Source organism: Acinonyx jubatus, chromosome D1 (genome assembly GCF_027475565.1).
Source record: "Acinonyx jubatus isolate Ajub_Pintada_27869175 chromosome D1, VMU_Ajub_asm_v1.0, whole genome shotgun sequence".
Lineage (NCBI taxonomy): Eukaryota > Metazoa > Chordata > Mammalia > Carnivora > Felidae > Acinonyx > Acinonyx jubatus.
The window spans coordinates 54,945,631-54,960,212 of record NC_069390.1 but is presented as its reverse complement, the minus strand read 5'-3'; the positions used below and the strand labels follow the sequence as shown (position 1 = coordinate 54,960,212).

The 14,582-nt window shown below is 55.6% G+C and overlaps 1 protein-coding gene across 5 annotated transcripts in view; it reads left to right on the top strand.

The window, feature by feature from the left end:
• PDE2A (phosphodiesterase 2A) overlaps window positions 1-14,582 on the top strand; it is a 95,241-nt gene that overhangs the window by 75,199 nt on the left and 5,460 nt on the right. For all 5 annotated transcript variants that reach the window (XM_053203643.1, XM_053203642.1, XM_027039749.2 and 2 more), the window contains 18 exons: window positions 4,240-4,299; window positions 4,883-5,036; window positions 5,214-5,266; window positions 5,461-5,535; window positions 5,647-5,688; window positions 6,245-6,313; window positions 6,556-6,686; window positions 9,417-9,528; window positions 10,009-10,048; window positions 10,184-10,247; window positions 10,673-10,745; window positions 10,895-11,072; window positions 11,309-11,421; window positions 12,091-12,168; window positions 13,040-13,162; window positions 13,653-13,723; window positions 14,004-14,126; window positions 14,481-14,568. In XM_053203643.1, the coding sequence (XP_053059618.1) occupies window positions 4,240-4,299; window positions 4,883-5,036; window positions 5,214-5,266; window positions 5,461-5,535; window positions 5,647-5,688; window positions 6,245-6,313; window positions 6,556-6,686; window positions 9,417-9,528; window positions 10,009-10,048; window positions 10,184-10,247; window positions 10,673-10,745; window positions 10,895-11,072; window positions 11,309-11,421; window positions 12,091-12,168; window positions 13,040-13,162; window positions 13,653-13,723; window positions 14,004-14,126; window positions 14,481-14,568 (1,647 nt within the window). The remainder of the gene's footprint in view (window positions 1-4,239; window positions 4,300-4,882; window positions 5,037-5,213; window positions 5,267-5,460; window positions 5,536-5,646; window positions 5,689-6,244; window positions 6,314-6,555; window positions 6,687-9,416; window positions 9,529-10,008; window positions 10,049-10,183; window positions 10,248-10,672; window positions 10,746-10,894; window positions 11,073-11,308; window positions 11,422-12,090; window positions 12,169-13,039; window positions 13,163-13,652; window positions 13,724-14,003; window positions 14,127-14,480; window positions 14,569-14,582) is intronic.

Below are 14,582 nucleotides of genomic sequence, written 5' to 3'. Positions count from 1 at the left end.
GGAAGGAGTGCTTGGCTTGGTCTCCTAGAAGCCCCATCTGCCTGACTGAGGGAGCTGCCGGCCCCTCGGTTTCTCGGTTTCTCCGGCAAGCTGCTCCCCCACCCCCAGCTTCTGTTCCCGCAGGGGATGGATCTGCTGTTGGCACAGAGTTCTCAGCACCGCTTCCCTCCCTCTTTTGGTCCCAATCTGTGCCAGAGCTGGTGGCTTGGAAGAGGACCAGGGCCAGGGGCAATGTGCAGAGGTGGGCAGCGGGAGGTGGTGGTAATTCGGTTCCCCACTTCTGTGGAGGGAGAAGAGTCTGGGGGTGCCTGAGAAGGATTTCCTATGGAGGGGCTGGGTCAGAAGGGCAGCAACTCCAGCAAGAGGAGGACATTTGGAGTTTGCTCATCTTGCGGGCAGGAGGATGGCTGCCATGACCGCTGCTCACCTTGGCTCAGGTTGAGCTGGGAGTCCAGGCTTCTGCTTTCTCCTGGGGGTGGGGGGAGGGGAGGGGGAAGGCCAGTGTGTATGTGTGTGTTGTGTGCTGGGGAGGCAGAGGGGCCACATTAAATTTAATTCACCCTAGCAAAAACCCTGCTCTAGGTATCCCAGCTGGGTGTAGGGAGGGTGGCAGAAAGAGGAGTGAGACCCATTTCTGCCTTCTAGAAGCTCAGTCTGGGGGAAGGCAGGTACAGCCTCAGGCTACAACTGGCCAAATGGAATAAATGCTGCTAGCAGGTGCTCCAGTGGCAGAGGCTGGGGCAACAAGGGGTGCCTCGTGGTGGACGCAGCATTTGAGTGGGGCTTTGGGGAGTAGGGGGGAGGCTGACAGGCAGACTAGAAAGGGTATTCTAAGAGGAGGGAACAGCGTGAGCCGAGGCAGGGTGGGGAGCAGGGTGGTTGGAAAAAGAGCTTGATCCAGGTGAGGCTGAGGTGTGGAATGTGTGCTGTTGAGCAAGATGTTACCTGGGGCTTTGGCTGTTAGGAGGAGTTCCTGACAACTGTCTGCCCACCTCCTCAAATACCCTGGGCAGTGAAGAGTTTGTGGTTTTTTTAGGAGCTCTTGACAGGTGTTTAGATTATTCACAGTCCGCCTCTACTCCAAGCCTGTGCCTTCCGACTCAGGTAGAAATGAACTTCCCCAGGACACCCCTCTCCCCGACACATACACATCTGATGTGGATCTCACGTCCTTTGAGAGGCAGCCCAGGCAGCCACAGCCCTCCTAACTGCTACCAGATCCTCAGGGCAGAGGGTACAAAGGGTAAAAGGAGTGCCACAAGGCAGATATTTTGGGAGGGCTGACTCACCAGCTACTTCCTCCACAAGCCCCATTCCCCTCTCGGAGTCTTTGTTTGCTCTTGGTATCCATTTACCCGTCCTTCCAGCTGTCCTTCCATCCACCCATCCATCCATCCATCCATCCATCAATGGAAGACATATTTCTTGAGCACCGCCAGGCATTGTGTGCTATAGGTGCTGCAAACAGCAGTGACTGACCCCTGCTTTCACAGACCGTACCGTCTGGAGGGGTTGGGAGACAGACCTCAAACAAGTGAGTGAAATAAGGATAGAATTAGAAATGATGGTGAATGCTAGCAAGGAAACAGGGAGCCCTGCAATATTGGAGCCTGATGGAGAAACGGTCAATGGAGGGCTCTCTGAGGAATATGCCTGCCAGGTGCTGGGCTGCCTGGCTGAGTGCTGGGCCTCTGCACCCTGTAGTTCAAGGTGCTTTGATTGCAGATTCTTCGTGTGGAAAGTCTTTAGCTCTATTTTTCAGTTCTGGGATAATAAGTCCCAGGAGTGGGCAGCCCCTGGTCTCTAGCATTTGATGCGTAATTTATGCCCATTCTTCTCTTCAGCTGTGCCAGTCACACCAGCTCCTTACGTGAGGATGAGGTGTTCGTGCAATTAGCCATGTTGAACTTCGTGTGGGTGAGGGTTATAGGGGCTGTGCTGGGCTCTCAACCCTCTCCACAGCCCCAGTGCCCACCCCTGAGTGTTCCGCCGGACCCCAGACACATTCCCTAACTAACAAGAAAGAGTAGCTTGCAAGCGTGTGTTCCTGTTGGTGAGCAGAAAGCCACGTGTGGATGTTGGTGATTGTGTGTTTGCAAGTGGGGGGCCAGAAGTGTGTGCGTGGCTCTTGGGTGTGTGGACCCAAGTATCCTGTGTACAGGTGCGCATGTGCACGTATGGATGGTGTAGATTCTGTGAGTGTGCGTGTGCGGATGTCTTTGAGTCTGGGACTGTACTCTGTGTGCGCATGTGTGCACACACGCCTGAGTATCTCCATGGCAAAGAGAGTATATGGGCAGTGCGGAGGGTTTTCATGAGACTGTGTATGTGCGCTTGTGCACATGCTGGGTGGGGATGGGCTGAGGCAGCCCAGGAGCGTGTGCTGGGCGGGTGGGGTCCAGTGGGTGGGGGTGGGCTCTGCGATTCCTTCCTTTTCTCCAGCCCTTCTGAAGCTCCCCTTCAGTCTACCAGCTCTGTACTGGCACCAGGCTGTATTGCCAACCCAGGAACTAGTTGTGCCCACAGCCCTGCGGTGGCCGGGGGGGGGGGGGGTCCCAGTCTTCCCTTTTCCTGAGAAATGGGTCAAGGCAGAAGGACAAAAAGGATAGCACAGTAAAATACCAACATGTTTATGTAAGCATACACAAATGAATCATGCCCTCAGTCTCTTTCAACTCCCTGTCCTATGGGAGTCATAGATGGTGCTTCATCCAGAGCTTAGCCTTCAATACCATTTTTGGTCCACAGATGCTAAAATCTGCCCCATGGGTCCCCAGTACAATTAAGCTAAAGTCCAATTCCTTAGCCTTGCATTCAAGATTCTTCCCCCTGTGGCACCATGGACCCCACCCCGGCCCTGGTCCTCATATCCCTAGGCCACCTACCAGCCAGGACTGCCAGAACAGCCCCTGCCTGCAGTGCCCCCCCCTCTTTAGGCCCCACATTTCCTCCTCATACTTCAGTGCCAGTTCTGGAAGCCTCCCAGATGCTCTCCCCCTCTGAGTTCCCACAAGCCTTCGGTTCTCACCCACACAGTCTGCCCTCTCCTACTTCCTCAGGTATGAGGTTCTGCACCCCTCCAATTGTATCCCCTACTCCACCCCGCCCCGCCAGACTGTGAGCTTTCTGAGAACCTGCTGGGCTCCTCCTCTCCATCTGCTCCAGGCAGGGTACCTAGAGCAGAGGCGGGCAGGGGCTGCTGAGTGGGGAGCTGAGGATGAAGGAGGGACCCCATGCAGGCACTGTGGGGAGCCCTGCAGGTGGTGAGCTGCCCTGAGTCAGTGCAGGAAGCTGGTGACAAGGTGGGGAGCCTGGCTGGCAGGGCCTGCAATGGGGCCCCAGACTACCACCTCTCTCTCTCTCTCTCTCTCTCTCTCTCTCTGTCTCTCTCTCTCTCTCTGTCTCTCTCTCATTTTTCTTACAAACTGCCCAAGCAGGGGTAGGGGGAAGGGCCTTCACAGAGATAAGATGGGCTGAGGATATTCCTGGTGACTGACACAGGGAAGTTGGAGAGGGATGGGACAGTGGAGGTTGGGGGATGGGAGGGGTGAGAGTGGATCCAAAGAGGGGAAGGTATAGGCAAAGGAGGGGAGAGAGTAGGTGGTGCTGTCCCAACTCTGCCACTTCCTGCTGTGTAACCTTGGCCAAGGCAATTCCACCTTTCTGGGCCTTGCTTTATATGCAGGGTAGAAGCTTGCCTTGTGGGCTGGTGAGAGAATCACATGGAAGGCAAGCACTTTCTTTCTCCTTTCATTCATTCACCCATCTTCCTCTCAAGTTCTTTAGGCACAGCAGGTGCATCTTAAATGTTGAACCTCTTCCCTTACTCCAGACTTTGGGGTGGCTCAAACCCCAACTCAGAAAAGGTGGAGCTGGAGGCTGAGACTAATACCACTGATTCCATAATCAGGGCTTAAGGTTTCTATGGGCTGAGAGATGGAAGAGGGTCCAGGGTAACTCCCTTCCTCACTAAACACCTGGACTGTGTTGTTGATGGGACAGTGACTGAAAAGGCAGGGATCAGAAAAGTTCTATTTCTTTGGGTTAGGCCCAGAAGGCTTCCTGGAGGAAGGAGGAGCTATCTGCTTGGTCAGAAGGATGGGCTTCTCATTGAAGCCTGCAGACTGGAGTGTGTATGTGTTGGTGGGGACAAGCGTGTGCTGGGCATGAGGAGGGCACTCTGGCAGAGACAGGAGGCTAGGGGAGGTCATAGCTGGTCCCCCTCTCATATTCCTCCAGGTGCATTGTGGCCAGCTGAGTGACAGTGAAGAGTGGAGCCTGCAAGCCGTGGAGAAGCATGTGAGTGAGGGTAGGGCTGAGGTAGGATGGGGGCTGCTGAAGGCCCTCATCATAGCCGGTGGGGAGATGATCTGGCCAGGGAGCTGGACAAGCAGTGCAGCATCTTTGGGCTGTATGACCTTGAGCAAGTCACTTAACCTCTCTGAACCTCAGTTTCACATCTGAAAATGAGGATAAGGATAGCACTGACCTGCTTATGGTACCGGTGAGATGAGGCAACACAAACACCTTGTCAATACTTAGGAAAGACCATGCCCTTCACGATAATGAGGCTCTTTCCTGGGATTTTACTCCCGTGAGTGCTAGAGACACTGAGAAATCTGACCCTGCCCTGTCTTGTAAGAGCCTGGGGGCAGGCGGGGGAGACAACCCTGTACTCAGCTGTTCAAGGGCGGAAGGATGCTCCTGGGGCAGTGGGAGCCCACAGGCGGGGTGGAGCGCTGAGGGCTGCGTTGTTTGGGACCGGGATGGGGATGGTGGGCTCCCCGCGACGGAGAACGGTTTGAGCAAGGGCGAGGGTCCCGACGCGGTGTGTGCGGTGAAGGTGGGACGAATGACTCGCTGACCGCCCTGCTCGTCCCAGGCTCTGGTGGCCCTGCGAAGGGTGCAGGCTCTGCAGCCCCGGGGGCCTGGCGCCGCCTCGGCAGCAGTCCGGAACCCCCCGGCGGGGGTGGCGGGAGACCAGAAGGGCGGTGTGGCTCACACCGACCAGGACCAAAAGATCCTGCAGCTGTGCGGTAAGGACCCCGCCCAGCGGGTCTAACCTGGAAGGGAGGGGCCTCTTGGAGGGGGTGCGGTCTGGGTTGGGGAGCCAGGTGGCAATTGGAAGGGAGGTCCATGGGCTGGGCGGGCAGGTGGAGCACCTCTGGGGAAGTCTGCGAGCCTTCTCTCTGACCGGCGCGTCGCCACTGCAGGGGAACTCTACGACCTGGATGCCTCGTCCCTCCAGCTCAAAGTCCTCCAATACGTGAGTGCCCGTGCCTCTCCCCCTGTGATCCTCCAGGGACCTAGGTCCCAGTGAGCCCTCCTTCTCAGTTCAGATTCCGACGCCCTGCCCCTCCTCTCTCCTCCTTCTACCTGAGGAGCCTCAGAGAGGCGAGAGCTGGGGAGTGGGGGTGGCCCTAGATCCGCCGTCAGCCCCTCTCGGTCCCTGCATTTCAGCTGCAGCAGGAGACCCAGGCATCCCGCTGCTGCCTCCTGCTGGTGTCCGAGGATAATCTCCAGCTTTCCTGCAAGGTGAGGGCCCAGGTCCACTATGGGGCTGGGCGGGGGGGCTCAGGTCGCCGAGGGGAACAGCCTTGCCCACCCTTTAACTGCCCCCACCCCCACCCCCGCTCTGCCGCTCAGGTAATCGGAGATAAAGTGCTGGAGGAAGAAACCAGCTTTCCGGTGAGTCTCGCGACCGTCCTCTGTATTGGATTCTGTGGGAGCAGTTAAGGCCAGCTACGCACTCCAGAGATCTGCCCAGAGAGACTGGGGTCTCTACTAGAATCTCTTGGAATCTGATGGAATTATCTGGATCTTGGGATCTATTAAGAAATGTTATAAGAGGTCACGATCTTTCATGAACAGGATCCATTAGGAGAGCTCTCTTACAATCTATAGAAAGGCTTACTTGGGGCCAGTTCATTTCTGTTGGAACATTTCTGGATTTGGCTCTCTCAGGATCTTTGAGATCAATGAGAATCCTTGGGGTTTGCTTTTCTCTCTCCTAATTAGGGAAGACCCTAAAGTCATCCAAAGGGGATTCTAGTCAAGAGCAGACCCTCACCCCACCCCACCCTCCACCCCCGCCCCCCAGTGTTGACTCTACCCACCATTTGGACTTACTGAAGAAGGTATCTGGAAGGTCTGGAAACTTCCAGACTTGGGAGGGGGGTTGAGTCTGAGGTCACCTGACCTTAGAGAGAACTAGGCCCTGGCTCAGCGTCTCTTCACTCTCCAGTTGACGACAGGACACCTGGGCCAGGTGGTGGAAGATAAGAAGTCTATCCAGCTGAAGGATCTCACCTCGGTAAGCCATGGCCTGGCTGGACCAGGGGACGAGGCAAAGGGACAGGGTCTCTGGGACAAGGCAGCCTGGGAATGGGGGAAACAAGCCCCAGGGACCTTCTCCCAACCCATACCCATGTCCTAGGGTTTCCCATCTCACAGAGGTCCCTTAGAACTGCCTGTTGCAAAGTGTGGTGGAGGGCTAGGGGAAGGAAGCATGGTCCCTCCCTCCTTCCCTGCCTTGACACACCTCCCCCTTTGCAGGAGGATGTGCAACAGCTGCAAAGCATGTTGGGCTGTGAGCTGCAGGCGATGCTCTGCGTTCCTGTCATCAGCCGGGCCACTGACCAGGTGGTGGCCTTGGCCTGCGCCTTCAACAAGCTCGGAGGAGACTTGTGAGTCTTGGTGGGGTGAAGTGGGTCAGAAGCTGAAAGACTGGGCAGGGCTCTCTACTAGGGTAACAGGGAAGGGCACCAGGCAGGGGATACTGCCCCAGCAGTGGTGGGTCAAATGGTTTGTTGCTGCAAGAGACTATGGGATTGTGAAGGTGCCAGACCCTTGCAGCTGCTGGCTGGGGTGCAGGTAATTGTTGACTCTCCATCACCCATTTTGGCTTATTTTAAATCACGTTGAGGTCCAAATGAGTTCCCCTTCTGTCTGCCCACTGCCTCCAGTTTGGGCTATCCACTGCTAGAGTACTGGTCTTTTCCCCACTTGCCATCACCCTGTTTTGGCTTTTCTGCTGGGAATTGGCTGACGGAGGGGTGGTAAGTTCTGGGATGGGTGAACTCCTTGGGACCCACAGAGCAGCAATCACACTGTGGGCAAGGGCTAAAGGGAATAGGCTGGGGGGCTGGGCTAAGCTAAGGGGCTTTAGAGACACTGATAGGGCAGCTATAAGAATCATTTGAAACGGAGGGGCAGGGCAGAGTCAGGTAAAGAGGCTTAGGAAGCATTTTGCAAGAACTGAGGTCAGATTGGGGTCTAAAAGTAGTATCACAAATAGATTTGGTGTTCTACTCCAACTCATTACTTGGTGGTAGCTGCCTGAAACAGTGGGTTGAGAATGAATATTAGTTTAGTGAGAAACAATGCTGTGATTGATTAGCCATGTCTATCCTGGGTGCAGGTTCAGTATGTGAATGCTGCCAGAGTTGGTCCAGATGGTCTAGCAGTTTGTGCCTGGATCATATAGGGAGGGAGAAACAGGCAGGTGAGGGGTGGGTCCTGATTCTGGGATGCAGAGAGATACTGACAAAGAGCTTGGCCCCTGGGGCTCAAGCAAGCAGACTGGGTTTGAGGGCCTGAAGGTCCTGCAGAAAGTGGAGACCGGGATGTTGGGACTATAGAGATGTCAGAAGCACAGGGACAGAGTCTGCATAGGTGGGGCAGAGATATGAAAGTCATAGACCTGAGTAGCAGGACCCGCCAGCACAGAGCTCTGTAGGCAGTTGGACAGGCCTGGAGAAGTGAAGACAGAGATGAAGTAGAACTTGCTGAGGCAGGGAGGATGTGGATCTGTGTCATCTGTGGTTGGTATCCTAGCGGTGGGAGCATTTACACCATTCAATAAACACAAGTTGGGCACCTACTGTATCCAGCCCTGCATTGGTCAGGTGGCCCCGGAAAGGCCTTTGGGGAGCGGAGTACAGAGGGAAGGGGCTCATTAGGGGCTGCTGTCTGTGAGACTGGGTTCTGAGATGGCCCTAAACCTGGAGGAAAGGTGGTGTCAGAAGGGAAATGAGATGGGGCCTTGGTGACAACTTTGTGGCCATCTCTGGGTCCCACATATTTCAGGGAGTGAGTGCTGAATGATTGCATGAGCCAAGGTGGGGTTCAGCTCAGAGCAGTGACTGCGGACAAGCTGCCTGGAGCCCAGAGAACAGGGACTCCAGAGTCCCTTGAGCCGGGCGTGTGATGGGGCTGGTGGCCAGGGCAGAGGTAGAGTATAGTTAAAACATTCAGCAAACACCTCCCATATAACTCCCTGGTACCAGGCTCTGCACTGGGTGGTACAGTCATGGTCCCTGCCTTCAAGACTTGGAGTTTATTTTCAGGGCCAAGAGGGAGGAGGGTGGGAAAGGTATTCTAGGCAGAGAGAACAGTGTGGGGAAAAGCGTGAAGGTGTGAAAGAGACTGAGGTTTTCTCAGAATGATGAGGATCTTAGCATGGCTTAGTATGAGAGATATCCATATATTAGGGGAGAGAGGTGAGTTGGACCAGACTGAGGGGCCTCAAATGTCATGGTACGGAAGGGGGAGACAGACACAGGCTGGTAGGGAAGGTGGGGAGACAGACACAGGCTGGTGGGGATGGGGATGTAGACCCAAATCATTGGGCAGCAAGCATGAGTGGGGGATATCCTGGCAGAGGAGCACTGAGACCAGCCATAAAATGGGAAGAAGCCTAGGCAGGGAAATCTGGGGGCAGAGAGAAGGTCAAGATCTTTGAGGTGTGCTCCCTGCTCCCCCTCACTCCGAAGACCCCCACATGGAGAGGCTAACCCATCTCTCCAGAGCAGGTCCTGCCCCAAGTTGGTCCATCCAGCCCCACAAAACTCCCTAGTGATGAGTCATTTGGTGGCCAGATTGAATAACCTCAAAAAGGATTTGGGGCTATCTTGTCAGCTGAGAGCTAGCTGTCTGAGTAAGGTGGGCACTACCCTCCTCACAAACACCTCAGGATTTATGGAGGCACCAGATCAGGGCCTGCAGACTCAGGGTGAGTAGGACAGTGGCAGGAGCTGGACAAGACAGGGTACTTCATGAGGCCAGAAGGGCCCCTGGGAAGAGCAGGAGAATATCCACCTCTGGCCTGGGCAAGTCTCTAGTCCGAGAGAAGAGACCCAGCCTCAGTCTGGAAAAATCCGAAGTCAGAGGATGGAGACATGGCTCTGGCTTCAATCAACAATAGTCTGAGGAGGATTAGAGTCCTCCCCTCAGGGAGCCCCAAGTCTGAGGGGGAAGCTGGCCCAGCTGCCTGTGCAGGGAACAGCCCCAGTAGAGGGGAGTGATGGTTAGCTACTGCGTCTCTGAGTGGGCTTCCTGGAGAAATGGAAGTAAGGAGAAACGGGGAGAAGTCCATCGTCCACTGCCTCTCCAGTGACCTCTGCCCTCTGCCCCAGGTTCACAGACCAGGATGAGCATGTGATCCAGCACTGCTTCCACTACACTAGCACGGTGCTCACCAGCACCCTGGCCTTCCAGAAAGAGCAAAAGCTCAAGTGTGAGTGCCAGGTGAGTGACCTTCTAGGAGCCACTCTTGGGGTTGAAGTCGCCCAGCTCTCAGCCCCAGAGTGTCATCCATAAGGGAAAAGCCCATGTCTTTCTGGACCCTTGGCAGGAAGGTTACCTAGTGCCCTGGAGGCTTCTTAAAGAGGTAGGTCGGTGGGTCCTCAGGACAGCGCCGCTGGCTGCAGGCACTATATGTGACCGTCCTCTAGTGTTCAACTTGGGTACTACAGCAACATCTGGGCAGCTAGAGCAGAGGTGAATGAGCATCTGAGATTCAAGATTACTGGGCACCTTCACTGGGGCTATACTTTCACTCCTTCACTTGGTAGCCAAATGATATAACTAGACTGTGCCAGTCCCCAGCCTGTCCAGAGAGCCCTAAATGGGGCATGAGAAGACCCTGGAGCTACTGGAAGCAGGGGGATGGAAGGTGTGACACCTCTGCAATGTGAACCCCTATGATTTTCATTTCCTCCATTCCAGGCTCTTCTCCAAGTAGCAAAGAACCTCTTTACTCACCTGGGTGAGTGAACTGGCCTCCATGCCTGGCTGTGGGTGGGAGCGGGGACTGGCATTTTGGGGAAGAGAGGTGGCAGGGCTTGGCCTCGGCATTCTAGCCTGGTCTCACCACTGCCCTCCATGCTTCTCCCTCCCACAGATGATGTCTCTGTTCTGCTCCAGGAGATCATCACAGAGGCCAGAAACCTCAGCAATGCTGAGATGTAAGTTAGTCTACCCCAGGGTAAGGTGAGAGAGGCCCCAGTCCTGGGTCCTCATCCCCTTCCTTCTTCGCTTCTTTTTTCCTCTCCACTGCCTTCTTGCGGGACGCTATCATGTTTTGTGTGATCCTTTATTTCATGCCTGTGACCCTCACTAATAACGTTCAATGATAGCAGGGGCAGGGCTCACTTTGTTGGCCCTGGGTCCCCAGCTCCTAACACAGTGCCTGGCACATAGTAGGCACTACAAGAAAAAAAAATCATTGGGATTAACTAATGTCTGGAGTCAGCCAGCCCTCAGGAGGGTCTCTCATAATGGATAGCACCTTTCAGGCTTCAGAAATCTAGGCTTTGCCTAAAGTCGTGAGAAGTGGGGGTGGTCGGAGAGGGCTGTCAGGGACCTGTGGACCGTGGCTGTCTCCCCACAGCTGCTCCGTGTTCCTGCTGGATCAAAATGAGCTGGTGGCCAAGGTGTTCGACGGGGGCGTGGTGGATGACGAGGTGAGGCACGGGCGCGCGGAGGGAGTGTGTGGCCGTAGTCCTGGGGGCCGGGAGTCCACAAGGCGCCCAAGGAGGAGGAGCGGGACAGTCCATGGTCCGTTCTGTGGCCGGCCACTGACTTCCTCTCTACTCCATCACTGCCCTGGCAGAGCTACGAGATCCGCATCCCGGCTGACCAGGGCATTGCGGGCCACGTGGCAACCACCGGCCAGATCCTGAACATCCCGGACGCGTACGCTCATCCGCTTTTCTACCGTGGCGTGGACGACAGCACCGGCTTCCGCACGCGCAACATCCTCTGCTTCCCCATCAAGAACGAGAACCAGGGTGCGAGCTCCGGGCAGCTCCGGGAAGTGGGGCGGGCTCGGGCGGGGGCGGGGCCTGAGCAGGATGGGGCGGAGCCGAGCGGAGGGTCGGCGACCCTTCCCCACCGCCTTAGCATCCGGGAGCGGAAAGGACAGGACGGGACTACCCTGGCTGGGACGTCCCTTGAGGACACCCTGGGAGGGCGGACGCCGCCGGACACATCCAGCAGCCGGTCCTAGCCCCTCTCCGGCCCCCAGAGGTCATCGGTGTGGCCGAGCTGGTGAACAAGATTAACGGACCATGGTTCAGCAAGTTCGACGAGGACTTGGCAACCGCCTTCTCCATCTACTGTGGCATCAGCATAGCCCATGTGAGTGGGGAAAGGGCAGGGCCGGTGCAGGACCCTCTGTTCACCTTCACATTGGCTGTGTCCAGACGGGCCCTGTGAGTCTGAGCTCTGTTGCTGCGTTGCTGTGCAGCCTTCAGTTCCTGCTGGTCACCTCTAGCCTCAGATTCCCATCTTAAAATTGGGGATACTGTTTCCTATCTTGCCAAGTTAGCCTCCTGGGATCGGGGGAAACCCCAATTGTCATTAATACCCACCCTCTTTGCCAAGCAGCCTCAACCCGAGCCCCTGGTCAGCTTCTTTTTGGGAAATGTTGGGTCTCATTGTCCAGAGTTGGCTCTGAGCCAGGAATCCAACCACTAGGTTCCTGAGGCTAACCCATTCCTTGCATCTCTGTCTCTGCTGTGGGACTCAGGCTCCATGACTGAAGACTGGGGCAGGCTCAGGAGGGGGTGCAAAGTGCCAGATCAAATGCTAAGAGGACCTGGGGAGGAGGGGCAAGGGGGGAAGGTATGGGTGAAAGTCGGAGGGGGGTCCCTACTCTGGCTGGAGCTTGAAAGCTTAAACTAGAGCCAGCATGGGACAGGAACGGGGCGGGGGGGGGGGGGGCATATGATCCTTTTGTCCCAGTCCTGGGCATTCTGAGTTTCATAGCCACCTAGTTTGAGCCCCATCTTTCCCTCTCTCTCCTAGTCCCTCCTATACAAGAAAGTGAATGAGGCCCAGTATCGCAGCCACCTAGCCAACGAGATGATGATGTACCACATGAAGGTGAGGCCTGCACGGAGCTTCTGTTCTTCTTCTCAGGATCCCAGGGTCCCCTGCAGCCCACCTATTTCTTCCCTGCCTCCCAGTTCCCTGGGGGCCCAGGACCAGCCTGGGTTTTCTGATCACCCTTTCCTGAAGATAAGAAGATAGATTCAAAGCAATGCCTGGCCTCCTGCTCTCCTCTGGGGCAGCCTCTTCCAAGCAGTTTCCGGTTCAGCTCCAAGGCTGGCAGCAGGACCCATCCCGGGGAGGAATTTGGTTTGGCCAGGTGTTCCCCATATCCGGTGATGACTCCCACCTTGAGAATTACTGAAGGCTAGGAAGCTCACTCAGGGCCCTTCCCACAGCTCGCCTACATTCAGTGGTCATGCATGCTTCCGTAGTCTGCTGATATTCTGTCTCATTCCCAGACCCTGTTTCAGAAAAGCTGTCCTGGGCTTTAGTTCAGACTGTGTGGTGGTCATTTTCCTCTTCCCTGTGTCCAAACCAAAAGGTCCCAGGCTCTGTGGATAGGGTCAAAGTTGTGATAGGAAGGATTAAGGTTAGACTCTGGGATGTTAGCCCCGAAAGAAAGAATCCTCAAGTTAGTGTCTATGAAAGGCTGGCATTGTTTGGTGGTGTCCCGAAGTGGTGTTTCTCTGTCTTTGCTGAGGACAGGCTGTCACAGACGAGGGCTGTCACAGGCGAGGAGGCACAGTAGGTGGGCTGTACCACAGTGGTCTCCTGCCAGTGATACCCCATGGATTGGAGTATCCATGCCCTGCCGTGGGTGCATTCTGGGCCAGGGCGCTCCCTCCCACTGTGGGATTTTGAGGGTGAGGACACTGGATGGGGGTGGAGGCCATCTTCTAATACTCTGGTTGCTCCCCTCTAGGTCTCTGATGATGAATACACCAAACTTCTCCATGATGGGATCCAGCCTGTGGCTGCCATTGACTCCAACTTTGCCAGTTTCACCTATACCCCTCGCTCTCTGCCCGAGGATGACACTTCCATGGTGAGCTGGCCCTCCCCCCATTTGACTGCATAGGTGGAGGGTGTACAGCCAGAGATTTAAGTTAGATGTGGATAGGAACTTCCTGGCAAGACAGAATCATCACCAAAAGCTAGAGAGCCTCCCTCAGAGATGGAGTGGGCATGTGGTCTGCCGGTGTGGGCCACAGGGCCTGCCCAGGGCTCAGTGGCTGGACTGGGTGATCGCCAAGGGCTGCTCCAGAGCCCACAATGCCTGGGGCACGTGGCCTCAGGGTTGGCGCCTCCCTCCCTAGCTTTCTAAGATTTTGTGTGAGTTTGGTTCCAAGAGTTCTTCGGTCCCGTTTCTAAAAGTTCGTGGCTCCAAGAATGCTTGTCTCTACCATTTTATGGTTCTCCAGTTCAGATCTAAAGTTCTAAGATTCCAAAAGTTTGGAAGCTTCAAGAAGGGGCAAGGCAGGGGACCCATTTTGAAACAGACAGTCCCTCTGAATCCTCCCTTCTACTCTCTCCAGGCCATCCTGAGCATGCTGCAGGACATGAATTTCATCAATAACTACAAAATTGACTGCCCAACTCTGGCCCGGTGTGTGCCCCAGTCCTCCCCTCCACGTGCAGGCAGCCCTGGTCTTTGCCTCCCTCTGTCCTCTACTCTCACATCCATTGCCCCAGCATTCTGGGAAGGGGTCTCTGTGGACGACTAGGAGTGGCCCAGTCTGTGGGAGTGGAGAGGATCCGTGAGTGAGAGGCAATTCACAGGCACTGGGACCATGAGTAAAGGGAAGGAATGGGGCAAGGCACAGCCTGAAGGGCTTCCTGAAAGAGGAGAGCCTGAGGCCCCTCTGCTGCCCTCTCCCCTCCGCCAGGTTCTGTTTGATGGTGAAGAAGGGCTACCGGGATCCCCCCTACCACAACTGGATGCATGCCTTTTCTGTCTCCCACTTCTGCTACCTGCTCTACAAGAATCTGGAGCTTACCAACTACCTCGAGTGAGTGTCTGCACTGACCCCCAAGTCTGGCAGCTGTTACAGTCCCCTGCTTTGGGATAGGGGAGGCACCTAAGGATGACAGGCACTTTACATACACCACCTCCCACGATCCTCTTAATGGTTCTGAGGAAGGCTACATTGCCCCATTTTCCAGGTGGGACTTGCTCACAGTCACATGTCCCATACTCATGGAGCAGTGAGCCTGTCAAACTCCAAACCAGGGCTGCTTTCCCAGAAGGGGACCCAGGTGTCCCCGGCTCCTGTCTGGTGGCTCCTGGACATCTCATGTAGCCATTCTTCCTCTGGATGTGTGGAAGGGGCCTGATCTCCCTCTCCCCTCTGCCTCCCAACCAGGGACATCGAGATCTTCGCCTTGTTTATTTCCTGCATGTGTCATGACTTGGACCACAGAGGCACAAACAATTCCTTCCAGGTGGCCTCGGTAAGATTCTGCCC